This window comes from Cydia fagiglandana, chromosome 18 (assembly GCF_963556715.1).
Source record: "Cydia fagiglandana chromosome 18, ilCydFagi1.1, whole genome shotgun sequence".
NCBI lineage: Eukaryota > Metazoa > Arthropoda > Insecta > Lepidoptera > Tortricidae > Cydia > Cydia fagiglandana.
The window spans coordinates 7,853,986-7,872,769 of record NC_085949.1 but is presented as its reverse complement, the minus strand read 5'-3'; the positions used below and the strand labels follow the sequence as shown (position 1 = coordinate 7,872,769).

The 18,784-nt window shown below is 36.5% G+C and overlaps 2 protein-coding genes across 2 annotated transcripts; one reads left to right on the top strand and one right to left on the bottom strand.

The window, feature by feature from the left end:
• Positions 1-1,844: 1,844 nt before the first annotated feature.
• Positions 1,845-5,774, bottom strand: LOC134673438 (lopap-like). The gene is made up of 4 exons (XM_063531427.1): positions 5,479-5,774; positions 4,769-4,976; positions 3,039-3,137; positions 1,845-2,096 (listed from the first exon to the last, which is right to left on the bottom strand). The coding sequence occupies exons 1-4, from the start codon at positions 5,602-5,604 to the stop codon at positions 1,909-1,911; spliced, it is 621 nt and encodes a 206-aa protein (XP_063387497.1). The 5' UTR covers positions 5,605-5,774; the 3' UTR covers positions 1,845-1,908.
• Positions 5,775-7,928: 2,154 nt separating this feature from the next.
• LOC134673387 (lazarillo protein-like) lies at positions 7,929-13,420 on the top strand. Its single transcript, XM_063531359.1, has 4 exons — positions 7,929-8,191; positions 10,085-10,298; positions 11,312-11,413; positions 13,212-13,420. Exons 1-4 carry the CDS (start codon positions 8,084-8,086, stop codon positions 13,418-13,420), a joined length of 633 nt encoding a protein of 210 aa, XP_063387429.1. The 5' UTR covers positions 7,929-8,083.
• The last annotated feature ends 5,364 nt before the right edge of the window (positions 13,421-18,784 follow it).

Genomic DNA, 18,784 nt, shown 5'->3' with positions numbered 1-18,784 from the left:
AGTAGCAAACGGCGGCAAATTTGAAAAATCGCGGGTTAGCAACACTGTGTTCGAATAATTCGAAAATCGCGTGTCATCTGTGTTTTATCTGTGGAATGTGGATCGTGAATGACAGTCATCATCTTGTTTGTTTACAAATGGTTTACAATGTTTACATTCTGAATCGATTCTATTTCAAGAGATATTTCTGTTGTGTCACCATTAAATACCAATATATTAAACAAGACTGTGCTTAATTAAAGCTAAGGTGCCTACAATGCCTACAGTGCCAACTGAGAAATCTAATAAAATATGAAAATCCAGTATGACATCTACCTGCTGAAGCAATGATTTTATTCATACATTCTTGTTTAACGGCATAGTCCACTTACAATTTTATTTTGAGATCTTCAAATTAGTTAATCATTTTTATCAACATCACACACCGCTTTTAAATTGTCCGTCCTTACGTATTATACTGCGTCAAGCAAATCTTGTCAGTAGCAAACGGCGGCAAATTTGAAAAATCGCGGGTTAGCAACACTGTGTTCGAATAATTCGAAAATCGCGTGTCATCTTTGTTTTATCTGTGGAATGTGGATCGCGAATGACAGCCATCATCTTTGTTTACAATCTGAATCGATTCTATTTCTAGAGATATTTCTGCTGTGTCGCCATTAAATACCAATATATTAAATAAAATTGTGCTTAATCAAAGATAAGGTACCTACAATGCTTACAGTTCCAAGATATAAATCTAATAAAATATTAAAATCCAATAGGACATCTACCTGCTGAAGCAATTATTTTATTCATTACATTCTTGTTTAACGGCATATTCCACTTCTAATTTTATTTTGAGATCTTCAAATTCACCACACACCGCTTTTAAATTGTCCGTCCATACCATTTAAATGCCATTTAATAACAATTTCGAACATTTTCAATAGAGAATCCACGAGTGACAATTTGAATTGACGTACGTAACAGGGCGCGCTCAGCGGAAAAAAAAGTTTTGGTTCGATGTACATTGTACATTGCTGCTTTTCTTAGCGCAATACTACTCTTTGAGTGTTGCCCTACTTTAGTTTGCTTTACATTGCTACTGACAAGATTTGCTTGACGCACTATAATAACAATTTCAAACATTTTCAATAGAGAATCCGCGAGTGACAATTTGAATTGACGTACGTGACAAGGCGCGCTCAGCGGAAAAAAAAGTTTTGGTTCGATGTACATTGTACATTGCTGCTTTTCTTAGCGCAATACTCTTTGAGTGTTGCCCTACTTTAGTTTGCTTTACATTGCTACTGACAAGATTTGCTTGACGCACAGTGTATTGAACTTCGGTGCCAGTACCTATACTTATACCGGGTGTGGCCTGTAATATGAGCAAAAAATTAAACTGTAGGCTGTACTCCTCATTATGACCAACATTTGTTCAGCGACTTTTAAAAATAACTTGTGGTTTGATTTTTAATACACTTAAAAGTTTATTCTAAGACGCAATGTACTGCGAATTTTGTTATGTTAAAGGCGTGACAAGCAACGTCAATCACAATGATATGGCGTGGCGATGGCGTCCATTGAAGATAATATTTATTTTGTATGAAAAATAGGGAGTCTAAATACTTAATATTTTTTAAAAGTTGTAGAACTAAAGTTTCACCGTTTGAGGAGTACAATCTATGTTTTAATTATTTGCTCATGTTACAGGCCACACCCGGTATAACGGTTTACATAGTATCCATAACGACACCTGGGGCCCGATTCGGATTTTGAAATAGACATCTATTAGACATCTTGTAGACATCACCAAGATACGATAACGATATGTTTAAGATCTAATCAAATTTGACATTTGCGCGTAAAATTTAGTAGACCGATTAAAAAAAAAAGCGAAAATGTGGTGCATTCATAAATTACTGTCTAAGATTCTTCATCGACATGTGTTACAACTGCTTCAACATGCGCGGTCCAGTGGAAGCTGCATTTCTCCTGCTCCACTCTCTCCAAGTACGCTGCACTGGCAAAGGGGATGGAGCTTAGCTCGCGACGCGCTTTATCTAGCGTCTCGGGGTCGAGAGTGGACGAGCGGGAAGCGATCCAGGCTGAAACTGATAGGAATAAGATTTGAATTACGTATTCAGACTATATTGATATGCACTGATTTAAACTTTCACGATTATTAAACATTATCAAACTGCACAACGGGACTTAATCGCGTATTTAAGTTTTAAGATTTACCTCCGACGTTTCGAGGACTTCTTCTCCGAGGAGGAGGCCTTCTCCGAGACCACGGGGACAACGCCGTCCTCGAAACGTCGGAGGTAAATCTTAAAACTTATATTGATATGTAAATTAAAACTTATCAGCATCTGCGTCATACTTGATGCAGCACCATAGACTAGGAATCCTCTAGACCGAGTTTAGAGCAATTATTTCATACAACCGATGATGCCAAAAATGCGGGGGTGCGCGGGACGAGGTGAGCGAAGTCCCGTGCCGTGATTGGTCCGTTCAAAGACACGGACGTCACACAAAGACACTTTTGACTCGAACATGGAGTAAAATTACCGTATGCGTGGCAGAGGGGGTAGCGCGACTATGCTCAGTCTGGAGGATGTCTTGTCTGTCTGTAGTACTTAAGCTTACTTAGACGGATTTTAGCTATATGTATATAGTTATTACATTAGTTATAAAAAAAAAATTGAAATGCATTCCGAAGTTAGGACCTTTTACAGCGTTCTTAATCATTGGGGGACTTAGAAAAAAAATCACCTCTCTCCAAATTAGGTACAATGTCCGAAGCCTACATACAAAAAGTATGGACAAAAATTGTGCCATTATATATACATTATATACACCAAAAGGGTGGTAATCGAAGACAATATTATGGCTCGTCTACACGATGGGCCAACGCCGGCCACTTCAAGGGACGCAGCCATGCGGTAGAATGAGATAGCAATAGCACTTGCTCCCTCTAACGCATAAATGCGTCCCTTGGAGTGGCCGGTGTTGGCCCATCGTGTAGTGGAGCCATTACACGTTATACTTACTATACATCAGGTTCATTTCTTCACTGTTCCTACAACCGTAAATAACGGCGTAATTGGTATAGTCCGTCGTTAGTACTGATATTGGTATACCCATTGGATCTGAAATCAATTTGACGATAGCTTTAATACATTTCAATAGCAGAGCTGCAAGCTGTAGTACCAATAAGTAATATATGTGTCGCTTAACTTCAAACTCGGGTAAATCCATTGGACCCTCTCAGCAAATATCTACTCTATTACGTTTTCTTAATACCAAAATCGCATAATCTGACAGATGGACTGGACTGGATTTACCCGAGTTTGAAGTTAAGCGACTCATATGTACATTTCAGTTACGGGATTGGAAAGCATCTTTGTTATTGCTACTTTCGAATCCAAGTTTTTATAATCGAGATAGTACATACGTACTTAGTTGCTAGTTAATTTTAAAACAGCGCGGCAAGTAGGTATGGTAATTCACCAGTAACTGGCCATTTTTAGTAACTGGCCGCCCTAAACTAAAAATGAATTGTATTCACCTATAAACAGAATTCATTTTAGTATAGAAACAGAAACTGTAATAATGACAAGTAGCAATTAAAAGCATTGTATTATGTGTAGAGTTAAAGGTGACTCAGCTCAGGTAAGAAAGCACATCAAATTGTATGCAAGCATCTCATAACAATCAGTCAGATTCATATAATATGTATTCTCATTTCTTTTATTGATTTGATTTTCTTTTCCTTTTGTAAGAATTTGATATGTTTTCTGAAAGAGCTACGTAGGTATTTGTATAAAGTTATGTACTCACTGAGTATAATTGCATGAATTCTATAGTATAATTTAAATTGTATTTTACTTAATTACTCGTAATGCATTTTAATTATAAGATGTAATAATGTTTTGAAAAGATTTGTCCCGCCGAGTTTGTTGCCGGTCCCATATTGGGATACCCTCCTCCAATTGAGGGGGGATTTAAATCTTCTCGGGGCAGAGGTGTACGGTTGGAGCCGGTAAATGTTTATTTGACATTCATAAGCGCATTGTAATATGCCTACTTGAATAAACTATTTTTTATCTTTTATCTTTATCTATAGGTAAGGTTTCAATAACTGGCCAGCTTTCAATAACATGGCCACCTTATACTAAAATGAATTATATTTATAGGTGAATAGAAACCATTTTTGGTTTGGGGTGCAGAGTTACTAAAAGTGGCCAGTTACTGGCGTATCACCCTACCACATATTGCATAGTCGAGCGGTTGATCGGTGTATTACAGTCCTGTATTATAGATAAATAAATAAATAAATATTACAGCACATTTTTACACAAATTGACTAAGCCCCACAGTAAGCTCAAGAAGGCTTGTTTTGTGGGTACTCAGACAACGATATATATAATATATAAATACTTAAATACATAGAAAACAACCATGACTCTGGAACAAATATCTGTATCATCATACAAATAAATACCCTTACCAGGATTCGAACCCGGGACCATCAGGGTCACTACCCACTAGGCCAGACCGGTCGTCAAAAGTAGATATATATCAGATGTTCGAATCTTGCTGCGTAAATACGCGCTTGCACTTGCCGGTTGTAATGTATTGAAACGTGTGACAATAGCACATCGCAATCAGCGGGTTACAGTGTACGTGTACGCTCTAGTAAATCGTTAAAGTTTTTACTTCTGTAGTAACTGCTTTACTTGTACTACTCATGTACTACTAAATTATGTTTAAAACGTACCGATGTTACTCTCTTGTATGACGAAAACAGCCTCGTCTCCAGCAGAATACGTCGTGTTCACATGAAGTACGTACTCGATGCCGTCTTTCACGTACACATGCTCGATTTCAATGTGTCGCCCGCACGCGCTTATGCGTTTATACGCGCAGTCGCCTTGATCCTCGTACCAGGTCGGGAACCGCTCTATTTCGTACCAAACTCCGAGGAACTGGAAAGAATTATAGGCTTTCTTTAACAATGAAAGACTTTGACATGTATTTGATGACGTAGAGAAAAGAAGAGAAGTTGTAAAAAATAGGCCACTTTTTCCATACTAATCGAAATCAGCATAAGTAGGTACATATAGGTACTTATTGTAAGTTTTTCGCCACCGTGCCTACCGATTATCAAACTTAAAAAAAAAGTAAGTATCTGTATAGTAAATTTTTCCTGTCTTTCAGTTCATTCAATGATTACCTACTATTAGATTTTTTTAAATTTACCTGATAATATAAATATTTAGTAGGTAATGTACCTAGTTTATTAATGAGATTGCCACAGTTCGACATTTTCTGTGATTAAACCTAATTATTATACTTAGCCGCCTATTAGCACTGCAGAACACAAAACAGACGGTGACCTGCGACTCGCTCTCACAAGATGGGCCCCCACAAAAAGCGACATCTAGGAAAGAAGCGATATCTTTAATATATGAACCAGCTACGACATACCTTTTCCAATTCGAAATACTTCATGGTCTTCACATCAGGACATGTTCCAAACTTCAATATTTGCGCCACACACAAACACTGGATGAAACAAATGAAAGCTAATACACAACAAATAATTTTATCCATTTTATTGACACTACCTACTAAAACCAGGAAAGGGTGCTGTGTTTCATCTCTGGTATCGTGAGTGGGAGTTAGATTATCTACGTTTATCTGTACTTTTGATAAGGTTAAGATTAAAATGACAAGTTGATGTTCGATTACAGAAACTGCAGGTCATTTACTCATACGGATATGTTTATTATCCGGCTTCAAAAAGCGTGAATAATACTCAAATACATTATAAGCATATGTATTGCCCACCAATCGGATTGCCACGGCATAATGCTGAATGGGGAAATTTTCCTATTTTAGCGTCCAATTTTTTTTTATGTTCGCATGTCTTTTTATTATACTTATGTATGTTGTAGCGTTAAAAAATATATTTTCATTCAATCAGATCATTGACGGTCAGGTTAAGTAGGTAAGCAGGGACACAGCAACACGTACGAGTATTAGAAACACTTCTGCGACTAAAAATCACAGTACCTGTTAGCAAAGAGAATAGATAGTATACTTAGAGGGATCCTGTCATAGTAAATTTTGTAGTCACTGTAAATTTACTGCCATCTATCGACACACGACTAAAACTCAAAATAAAGACGTATAAAATTATCAAAAAATGTTTATATATGGATAAATGATTTTATTATTTTTATATCATTTTGACCCATGTTCATTCATTGATATCTTTGTGTTAAAATTGTTAAATATGAAACGGTGTCGTCACGCCATCGCCATCTAGCCGAGCATAGGCCAAAGGTGTGTGCGCCATCTATCCGAGAATTACTTTTTCTTGATTTCCGAGGCACGTTTTTTTCTTAGACTTTATTCGTCTTATACGAAGTTACATATGTCTTTGCTGTTAGGTACCTACCTACTAGATATAGGCATGTATTTTTGTGATTGTGACATTATGCGAATCATACCTACAGAGTTTTAGGCTAATCGTATTTTGTTCCAACAAATGGAATGGACGTTAGATGTTTTTTTTCTGGTCTGTAAATAAACAAGAAAGGATGGCCTTTAACTTCGTTCATTGTTGGAATTGACAATAGAATAGCCGGCGCGTGATGAGAGAAAAAGTTGTTCCGTTTATAAAGTGCTTCCGTTAAGAAGATAAATATATTCGAATACTTGACAAACTGAAATATACATAGTAAGTATATTTAAAAGAAGACCAAAGAGAATACACAATAATGATATATCATAATCTTATTGCACATTACAGAGTAACAGCAATTAACAGCATGGTTGCAAGGGCGATACAAATCTTAAAATATAACTTAACCTAGAAAAAAGATTAACATGCCCTGAAATGGGTACCTATTCAAAATGAAAATAAAGAGTAAGTATTCGTATTTGCCACTGCCAATATTAGGTATACCGGTTCGATCTAAAACCTTTGTCCCTTTTCTTATTATAAGTTATTTGATTGAGCATTTGAGGGAAAAGTATAGGTACGTAAATTAAGTATGATGTGATAAGATAAATTGAGCGATGCTTATAAAACTATGTCGATGTTATAGATTAAAATGTACTAATTATTTAAAAAACTAGTAATTGTAACTTAGTTGCTGGAAGTTGTATTAAATTATTATTCTATTTATTTATTTTTCGTCTTAAGTTAGGTTATTTATAATATGAATATAAAAGTAAAATATTAAAACACTTACAAAACAATAAAAAAATACATATAAACACATTATAAAAAACCTTTATTATTATTATTCAAAGCCCACTGTGTCCCACCTGCTGGGCAAAGGCCTCCCCCCTCTTCCTCCACTCGTCTCTAACATAAATTAGAAAATGTATTAGATTATGTATTAAATTAGTAATTGCAAAAATTAAATTCCGTTCCCGTAATATTCATATTCTAGCTAGGACATGGAAATAAATGTATACTTACGTACTTCGCGTAAATAAATGCCTAGATTACGTCTCCTTCTTTAGAAAGAAAATCTTTTCAGTGACAATTATAACACTGCGGGCCCGATTCGGATTTTGAAATAGACATCTATTAGATATCTTTTAGACATCACCAAGATACGATAACGATATGCTTAAGATCTAACCTGTCAAATTTGACATTTGCGCGATTCTGGAGATACTCTTGAACGATTTCCACAGAATATGACTTAGAGATCCAGTTCACATCTAATAGATATCTTACTCTATCTAACGTAAAAGTGACATTGGTTGCCCGAATTGCGCTGCAAAAGAGAACTATGTAGTTGATATCTAAACTATAACGTATCTAGAATGGATCTAGTACGTGTCGTCTCTTGTGAATATCTTGAAGTTCGAATACGGCAGTAAGTCATCAAGCATTCCAAAGCCAACATATACTTACTCAATTAAACAATTTACTACCCGTTCATCACTTAACCTTTCGATCACTCACAAAAAAACAATCAATATAAAGGACGTTGCTTTTTATACCCGCGTTCAGTACCCGACCAGCATCCAACATTCGTGGGCGTTAATACTGTGACAGGGTTCCAAAATGCTCGCAATCAGTTTACTTTTGGTACTTTGTGTGTTTAACGTAAATGCTGCTAGGCAGAATGTGAGCTGCCCCGCTGTGAGCACTAGAGAGTTGGATTTGAAAGAAGTAAGTATTATTTCAGAACGTCTTTTATAGCGATATTATCGTCAGATGACAAGCAAAAGTCACTAAGTACCACCACAAGTTCATAGCCATAGTGAACCATATTAGTACTAAAAGAAGGTCGATCTTTGGTTAATTTTTTTTTGTAATTACCGACTTTTGCTTGTCACCTGACTTTATGTTTGTATGTATGTATGTATAAGCTCTTTATTGTACAAAACACAAATCACAAATTTATGGTACAGGATAGGCTAAAAGGCGAACTTATCCCTTTAAGGGATTTCTTCCAGTTAACCTTTGAGTAGATGAGAATTGAAGAAGAACGGTAGACAAATGTAGCACTGAGTACAATAGACTTATTATAGAATTTTCTTTATTATAGAATTATTATTATAATATAATACCAAAAATTTGTGTAACTTATGGTTATGCTTATTTGTAAATGAAGTTTCCTCCTATTAAGAGCCAACAGGAGTGGTCATTCCTCCATACAAACGTACTCCTCGTTTTCCTCCGTGGTTTTTGAAGCTAGAGCAATGATTTTTTCAACACAGATTAATATTGTCAATATCTGTGTCAGACCGTTTTGCTTTTTTTGATATTTTTGTTTTTTAAGGCGCTAGAGCCCTTCAAAAATGGCCTAAATGGCCTAATTGACTATGCCGCAATGAGAGGCGTGGCATTCAAAATTGATATCAATTAGCCAAAAAAGCAAAACGGTCCAACACAGATAATTTCATAATCATTTAGATTTCCAAATTTGGTTACGATTGGTTAAGTTTTGGAGGAGGAAACAGAGGAGTACGAAACCTCGATTTTTGAGATTTTTACGCAGGATTTATCGCACTACTTTTAGGTGCCGCTTCCGTTAGCGAGACGGGTATATTTACCTAAAATATTTAAAACTCAGCTCCTGTTTCGTCTTAATCGAATTTTAAAATCTTAACATATGGCATACCAATAAGCACGAACAAGACTCATAGAAACAATTTCATATAAATATCAAATGAAGTTGGATTAAAGTTTTAATAAATTAATAATTATGATGGATTAATTCGGTATATAGACTATTATAGACTAAGAGAGGTTTCGATCACTTTATTGTACAAGTTATAAATAGTTTATAGTTAGCTATGTAGGTTGTAACACCGTCATAAATACTATACATAGGTGATAGGATTTTCCCGATATCATCAGATAATAATTTAATTAACAATTATCTTATAAAAGGTTTATTATTACTGGAAGTTTGATATAAATTGTAATCTAGAGATTACTAGTTTTAAGTATGTTAACATATTTAAAGTTAACATCAAGCGATTATATCTTTTGTTAATACGTACTGAAATTATATTTTTTTGTCTTTAAACTTTTTCATTAGATAAGTACGTGTTATTGGCGACATTTTTAAACGATATCTCGTATAATATAATTTATGAAAATAAATGATTTATAATACAACCTAACATGGCTATTTAGTAACTACTCGTACGATTATTAACGGGCTAATTCATAATGTTGTTTTCTTTCTCTTTAATATTATATTTCTGCACTATTGCAAGTACCTAGTACATTCTTCTAATAGACTGTAGCAAATGGTAGCCCCTTAAGCACAGCGCATATAAAGCATGGCTATGGTTATGCTTTAAGTACTTGCGTTTTTATACAAAGTACTGTATTTTTTACAGTTTAGGTACATTTTGTATTTTTTTACCAAAATCATTATGGCTTACTATCTTACCTCTACGGATCAGATTAAGTGTTAAGGCAACTACATACGAGATGCATAATACACTTATGAGTGCTACTTTACTGCATCTGGTGCGTTGGCCTTATTTCGTGCGAATTGCTGCAGTTTCCACCTTAAAAATATAATAACTCAAATGTGTTTTTTAGCTAGACGGGAAATGGTACCTAGCGGGCGCGGCAACCGACTTACCTCTGGAAGGAGACTGCGCCATGGTTGTGTTCAACCATAAAACCGATAACACCACAGATGTTTCCATCAGTTGGATCAAGAACAACACTATTAGCTTCTACAACGGCTCGGTAGCTTTGATGATGGACCCGAATAGCAGCACTGGTGATCTCCTGCAGATAACTTATACAGGTAATGTCTTAATTGTTGATCTTGATATAGGTATCGAATTATTTCTCATGCCATTTTATATTAGTAATTTGCTAACGATTCATCCAAGTTTTCGAAAGCGACGATAGGACCGAAGATGTCCATGAGACTAACCCAAAATACGCGAACATACTCTAGGTATTCCTTGACTAATCACTCATGCTATTTTGGAACTACAGACCTAGTCAGCTAACTTATATTGCTACACTCTCATGAGTCAGAACATCGTCTGGACTCATGTCCAGAAAATGTTATTTAAAATCTGGATAACAATTATCAATATGTTAAGTTATCAATTACAATATTTGGAGTGATTTTTATGTCTTGTTCCGATTGATGTGACAATATTTCTCTCTGCGGGAACAATTAGGCTAAGCGTATGCTGAGATGCAGGCGATGTAGTTCACGCAGCACAGAGCAGAGCACATTTTGTAAAGTATGGAACGTCGTAAAGATGCAGCGTGCGTAGCTAAAGGACGTTCCATACTTTACAAAATTTGCTCTGTGCTGCGTGAACTGCAACGCCTGCCGGCTCGATTCGGGAAATGAATTAGAGACTCACTAGATATGAAATAGTAAAGATATGTGACGTTATGGGGGCTGGCGCCGTGATTCGGGAAATGAATTAGAGATTCACTAGATATGAAATAGTGAAGATATGTAACGTTCCACGGAAAAAGGTACCTTATGGCGGCTGGCGCTCACGTCACAGCGCCGCAATAATATTGGAGCGGCGTTAATAATAGCGTAAGGGCCAACCGCCATAAGATATCTTTACCCGTGGGACGTCACATATCTTTACTATATCGTGTCTAGTTAATCTCTAATTCATTTCCCGAATCGCGCCGTGCGTCTCAGCATACGCTTACCTTTATCGGTTCTGTAATCTCAGTGTTTCAACAAACGAACATGATTCACTTAATAGCCTATTAATGATATACTCTAGTAGTAATGGTGTCGAGTACTATCACTTAGCTTGTTAATATTTGTTGCAGATAAGCAAAGCCAGCTGTATTACTTCCTCGATGTAAACTATGATCACTATGCGGTGGTGTTTTCGTGTTTTGATAGTAATGATGGCAGCAACAGCAGCACATGTAAGTAAAAATAAATATTATAGGACATTATTACATACACAAATTGACCAAGTCCCACAGTATAGGGCTTGTGTTGTGGGTAGTTAGACAACGATTACTACAGGTTGATCCAAACCTTGTATACCAAATTTTTTAGGGTTCCGTACCTAAAGGGTAAAACGGGACCCTATTACTAAGACTTCGCTGTCCGTCCGCCCGTCCGTCCGTCCGTCCGTCTGTCACCAGGCTGTATCTCACGAACCGTGACAGCTAGACAGTTGAAATTTTCACAGATGATGTATTTCTGTTGCCGCTATAACAACAAATACTAAAAACAGAATAAAATAAAGATTTAAATGGGGCTCCCATACAACAAACGTGATTTTTGACCAAAGTTAAGCAACGTCGGGAGTGGTCAGTACTTGGATGGGTGACCGTTTTTTTTTTGTTTTTTTTTTTTTTGCATTATGGTACGGAACCCTTCGTGCGCGAGTCCGACTCGCACTTGCCCGGTTTTTTTTAGATTCCTCACGTCGTGGGATATCAGAATTACCACATGTATGTTAGCCGATTTTTCGTAGTTTTCGAGATATGATTTTTTTAAGTTTTGTTGACTTTGCTTTGCTTTTATGCCTACTAATACTTGTTTGTGGTATTTGCACTGATATCACGAAATATCGACGGGGAAGTGACCCATAACTACCCGAAAATTTACAAATTGTTTGTTTACTTTTATTTAAATACCTAAAGATACAGATTACAGGAGTACCTAGGACATAGCACAGGTTTTCATTTTTGCTTACACGAGACATCATTACTTATTTAAACTCGTTACTTATTGAGTAAATCTACAATAATACTTATTCTAGAACGTCGTAATGAAATGTTTATTTGTTTCATTTGTTTGTGCCGGTATAACGCGGCAGTAAAAACCAATTTTCCGCATGGACGGGGGCCGTGCTCTCGGACGGAAAGCCGCGTGATGCTGCGACTCAATTATTTTTTAATTAGTATGTTTCATTAGTTTTTTGCAGGTTACTTAGAGGTTAATGAACGGACGTGATCATGATTATTTAATCTAACGCTATTGACGTATTAACCTTTAAACAGGAGGTACCTACTGTAAAATCAGATAATTATAGTCCTTAAGTCCTTAATTATAGTCCTTACATGGTCCAGTTTTTAACGTTGATTCTTAGCGAGCCTTTATGACTTGTACTATTAGTTACATTTATTTTGGAGTTTATATACTTACACTAATGCACTTTCTATATTATATACTCAACATAATTTGGAACATACCTATACATAGTTAACTGGAACTTGAATTTGAACCATAGTTGTATAAGCTGTGGTCTAAAGTTACCTGATTTTACGGTGGTAATCTTTCTCTTTTACTCCAACGAAGGTGTAATTAGACAGAGGGCCCGATTCGGAATATGAAATAGACATCTTTTAGACATCACCAAGATACGATAACGATATGTTTAAGATCTAACCTGTCAAAATTGACATTTGCGCGATTCTGGAGATACTCTTGAACGATTTCCACAGGATATGACTTAGAGATCTAATTCACATCGAATAGATATCTTACTCTATCTAAAGTAAAAGTGACATTGGTATTGGTTGCCCGAATTGCGCTGCAAAAGAGAACTAGTTGATATCTAAACTATAACGTATCTAGAATGGATCTATCGTGTCGTCTCTTTTTGAATATCTTAAAGTTCAAATACGGCAGAGAGAAAGATGCCCGCAATTTGCGAATTTCGATTTTCACGGTCATAGCCCTGTCTTAATCTAGCATTTCCAATTGCAGATGAACTCTGGAAGCTCAGCAGAAGCCCGCACCTTAAAGACCAGGACGCGGACAAGATCAGCAAAGCAATAACAAGCTACAACCTGCAAGACACCCAGTTTGTCAATTTCAACGCCACAGAAGACACGTGCAGCGGAGGCAGGGACATACATCCCTCTATAGTTATTACCTCGGCTGCGACGCTTGCACTATTTAGAAGATTTTATTGAGTGTAACGAACTTGTTGCCAAAAAGCCGCTCCCAAACGAAGTTATGACATATGAAAAAAACCGGGCAAGTGCGAGTCGGACTCGTGCACGAAGGGTTCCGTACCACAATGCAAAAAAAAAAACAAAAAAAGCAAAAAGAAGACGGTCACCCATCCAAGTACTGACCCCTCCCGACGTTGCTTAACTTTGGTCAAAAATCACGTTTGTTGTATGGGAGCCCCATTTAAATCTTTATTTTATTCTGTTTTTAGTATTTGTTGTTATAGCGGCAACAGAAATACATCATCTGTGAAAATTTCAACTGTCTAGCTATCACGGTTCGTGAGATACAGCCTGGTGACAGACGGACGGACGGACGGACGGACGAACAGCGAAGTCTTAGTAATAGGGTCCCGTTTTACCCTTTGGGTACGGAACCCTAAAAACGACATGTTTAAATAACATAAAACTTGGCATGCACATATTAACGTAACATATATATGTCTGATAGGGTACTAGTTTTCGTTGCTAATACAATTTTTTTTATAGCCTATATTGTGTCCCACTGCTGGGCAAAGGCCTCCCCTGCCTTTCACAATTTTTTATACAATGAAAATAGAGCGAGGAGTTTTGTATGTAAAACTATTCGCTCTAATTTAATCAAATATTAAATATAATAATTAAATTAAAACTAGTACCAGACATAGAAATAAATATGACTCACGCTAAACCGGGCTGTGTCCGGGACGAGGCGTCCGACATGTCATTTTCTATGACGGCTAATCGGTGATCACGTGGTGCTTTCCATAGAAAACGAAACCGGCAGCTCGGGCCCGGCCCCGGCCCGGTCTAGCGTGAGTCATGCTATATGTATATTTTACGTAAATGTTCATGCCATGCTTTATGTGTTAAATTTGTTAAAGCATATTGTTTTAAAATGAGTATGTCACTTCGAATGTACGGCGGCAAGCTAGCTTCGCGTGACCGTTAATTCAAGGGTCTCCAAACTGACCCGTACAAAGAAAGTGGTGGAGAATCGATAATTTGGGTAACCCATAGTAATTGCCACAAAATAGTAATATAACGAATTTATCGAATTTATTTCAGGTCTAGTGCGGCCCTCGGGCTAAAAAGTTTGGATACCTCTGGTTTAATTTGACATTTTCATTTGTCTCTTCTTACTTGTCTTCCGATAACGCTAAGCCCCCATTCGCACGACAGCTTTTTCAACGCGCGTTAAAAAAGCGCTTGTATCTGTCCGCAGTCTAAATTCGATTTAACGATTTAAGGCTTAAAGTTGAAAATCCAATAACGCTTGATAGATATACAATAGTGTTTCATTTCGTTTTCTGCAAATGGAGTGTCATTTTGACTAAGCCCCAGCTTCGTTTACTTGGTTAATGATGGCCTTTTATTTTTGAGGTTTGTGTTTGATCTCTTGTTGCAAAGAAATTGGCGTGAAGCAAGAAATACGTAGCACGGGAAGAATAAATAAATAAACTATTAAGAAATACCGGGTGTGGCCTGTACCTAACACGGGAAAATAATTAAAACATATATTTTACTCCTCAAACGGCGACACTTTAAAAAATTATGAAGTATTTAGACTCCTTATTTTTCATACAAAATAAATATTATCTTCAATGGACGCCATTGCCACGTCATATCATTGTGATTGACGTTGCTTGTCACGCCTTAAACATAACAAAATTCGCAATACATTGCGTCTTAGAATAGACTTTAAATTGTATTAAAAATCAAACCACAAGTTATTTTTAAAAGTCGCTGAACAAATGTTGGTCAGTATGAGGAGTACAGCCTACAGTTTAATTTTTTGCTCGTATTACAGGCCACAGCCGGTATATACCTAGAAGTATTAGAATATAAATGTTCAGGCAGGAGAATTGTGTCTCTCTGTCGGTATGTGTGTGTTTAATAAGGTAAGCAAGAGAATTATACTCTATTTATTGGTACATTCACCTTAAGAGGCATTCACCTATGTATATGAGGCAGAGTATATTCAAAGGATAAAATGTTGTAGTTAATAAATATTTATTCTTTAAATAATAAGGCTTAATGTACAAAAAATATGTTGTTAAATAATAAATTTAGTCAAACGATAAGGTATTTTGAATATAAATATCCTTGTTTCCCTCATATCAGAATATCATATTTCTAGATAGGGCATATTATAATGCAGTCAAGAAAATGTTTAGGTACTAGTGGATGATAAAAGGACGAACTAAATAGGTAACCTATCCTATAGTACTTAAGACGAAACAGGAGCTAAGTTTTACATATTTTAGATAAGTATACCCGTCTCGCTAACGGAAGCGGCTTCTAAAACTAGTGCGATAAGGACAAGGCGAAAAATCCTGCGTAAAAATCTCAAAAATAGAGGTTTCGTACTCGTTTCCTCCTCCAAAACTTAACCAATCGTAACCAAATTTGGAAATCTAAATGATTATGAAATTATCTGTGTCGGACCGTTTTGCTTTTTTGGCTACTTGATATCAGTTTTGAATACTACGCCTCTCATTGCGGCATAGTCAATGAGGCCATTTTGGCCATTTTTGAGGGGCTCTAGCGCCTTAAAAAACAAAAATGTCAAAAAAAGCAAAACGGTCCGGCACAGATATTGTCAATCTGTGTTGAAAAAATCATCAATTGCTCTAGCATCAAAACCCACGGAGGAAACAGTCGAGTACGTTTGTATGGAGAAATGACCACTCCTGTTGGCTCTTAATACCAAAGTATAAAATCTATAAAAACTAAGATAATTATCATGAAATCATGATGGTTTATCATGAAATGCAAACAACTATTATTGTCCATATAATTTTAACTAATTCAGAGGTGCCACATATCTTTGTAAGCAATTTTATCTTTGGTTAAGAACATCAAAGATTTTTTTTATTCCACTTGGACTACGAACTTTTACAATTTTTGTAAATAAATTTACAGTCATCGCCATCTATCAAATGGAAGCTTAACTATAACCTGGCTTCTTCCCTTTACCTGCCTCTACAATCCAGCAGGCGTGTAGTGTGTACAACTGTGCATTGTGATACCTACGTTCGCGGCAGTTAGTACAATGATTAGGTAACAGATGGCGTTAAAATAAAAAATAATTAGTTTCGTACCTTTAAAGTTTATTGTAAAACAATAGTCAGCGGACTGCTGTATGAATGTCCTAAGTCCACCATATAGGAGATATTGCATTCTAAATCAATAGTTTTACACAATAGAATTGATTTTATATTATTCCAAAATCGAACTAAACACAAAAAATGCAACTGAATACAACTGAACAACGACAACAACAAATTGGCTGTGACAGTTGAAATTTTCACAAATGTTACCGCTATAACAAAAAGTGTACTTCACGGAACCCTCGGCGGGCGAGTCCGACTCGCACAAGTCCGATTCTTTAAAAAAATATTTTGTGCATGTTCTTACTGTCTATCTTTCTCGTACTACACGTAGCAATGCTGTAGTGGCTGTACCGGACATAGGCCATAACATAATAGTTACTTTGGGCAGGGGTGTGAAACTCCTGACTTCGGCCAAACTCGGCTCCGCTCGGCTCAGCATTGCTCCGAGCAATTTTTAGGGTTGGCACCAATTGACTTCCTTTTACGTGCACGACCACAGATAAGATAATCACTTGAATTTTGACAACCCTAAATAGCCGAAAAGGATAGTGTCATATGTTAGAAAGGGATAGCATGATTCGACCCTGAACCGCTGTCAAACTTCGGTTTTGTAGGAAGTTTCCTTTCTGTACTATTATTTATTCTGTGCTTTGGGTCGAACTCAAACTAGTAAAAAATATCCTTGTAGTAGATAAACTAGTGACGAGTTCAGTCTTTGTATTGATATTTTATTGGGACTTCAGTTGTCCGTAGCCATGACCGTGAACATCGCGCGAAACGGCGAAATTAAAGGCAAACAAATTAATTCGCGATAAACCCTAAACGGGTTTATCGCGAATTAACACAATATAAAACTTTGACGCAAAATTTTTGTATAATTTTTAATTTCCTTAAGAACCACTTCGGATACCCATATACTTAAGGGGCCCACTGATTAACAGTCCGTCGGACGGTATCGGCCTGTCAGTTAGAACAAAATTTTGACAGGCCGATATCGTCCGGGCGGACTGTTAATCAGTGGGCTCCTGTTAAAATTACTATTTACCATCATTCGTATTTCATTACAATCTGGCCATTTATCACGCCTTTGCATATCTAAATCCACGTCCAATCGATGGAAACCGTTTCATCTTATGATTACATCCAAACAGTTTTCGCAATTTAGGTTTACGGCTCCTGCCGGCAACTTTCCTGTGAGTTTAGGCGCTCGTTGACTTTTATGGGAGTTTTTACACACCCACGAATGGCAAGCCTTCGCGTTGGCCGATCGTGCCAACTTACTTTACCACCGACTTTGAAACTTTTAAACCGTATACATGTGAGTTTAAAGTAGTTTTTTCATCAGTTTTCTGTTTGGGAAGGGTTGGTTAAGTTAGTTGTTGTATAGACGAGTTGATTACGGTAATGTTGGGAGGTGAAATAGTGAAGTGTTACAGCGTTTTCTTGAGACGTAGGTCCACTGCTGTAACGATTGATCAAGGAGATACAGTGCAATAGATTCAGAGAAAATTTGGGGTTCGACTTGGATTCGGAGAAAGCGCATAGGGTAATTATTTTATTCAGTTGAGCTTATTCAGAACTGGTTGCCTTATCCAAACTTATCGGACTATAGTCCGGCTCTCAGTTTTCTGTACTTAATATTGAAATTTTAATTAACCTAGCTGACAAGTATTTATTTAAAATAATTACAAAGTGATTTGAGTAATTGTAATAGATTGAACATACCTACATTCCAGTGAACGAATATGCGTTCACTGATACATTCGGATTGACCTAAATAAATTCAATATGCCGAATACAGATTAACACATTTATGTTTTAAATATATTTTTATTATTTACGGTGTTTCACCTCAGTTCCTACACGAGAATAAAATACAATTATTATTACCAATATTCAACAAAATATAAAGACCACCTACGCATGTATTTTACTCTGTTTTGATGTGAGTTTCTTTGATCTTCCATTTCATTGGCGCGAAAAGCGTTGTGCCTGGAAATTCGAGTGCGTTTACTTCGTTTTTGCTCGCTCGTTGTGATATATCTAAAATTCAAACCGAATCTCACGTACGAGCGGAAGCATAGATAATAAACTGTGGAAGCGACATACATATAGTCCGTTTTTTTTAGCATTAGAAAGAACTTCGCAGAAGTTCGCTTGTGGTTCTAAATCTGGTACTTTTAGCGGTAACAATTTGAAGTAAATTATATGTATTGACCATGCTACATTA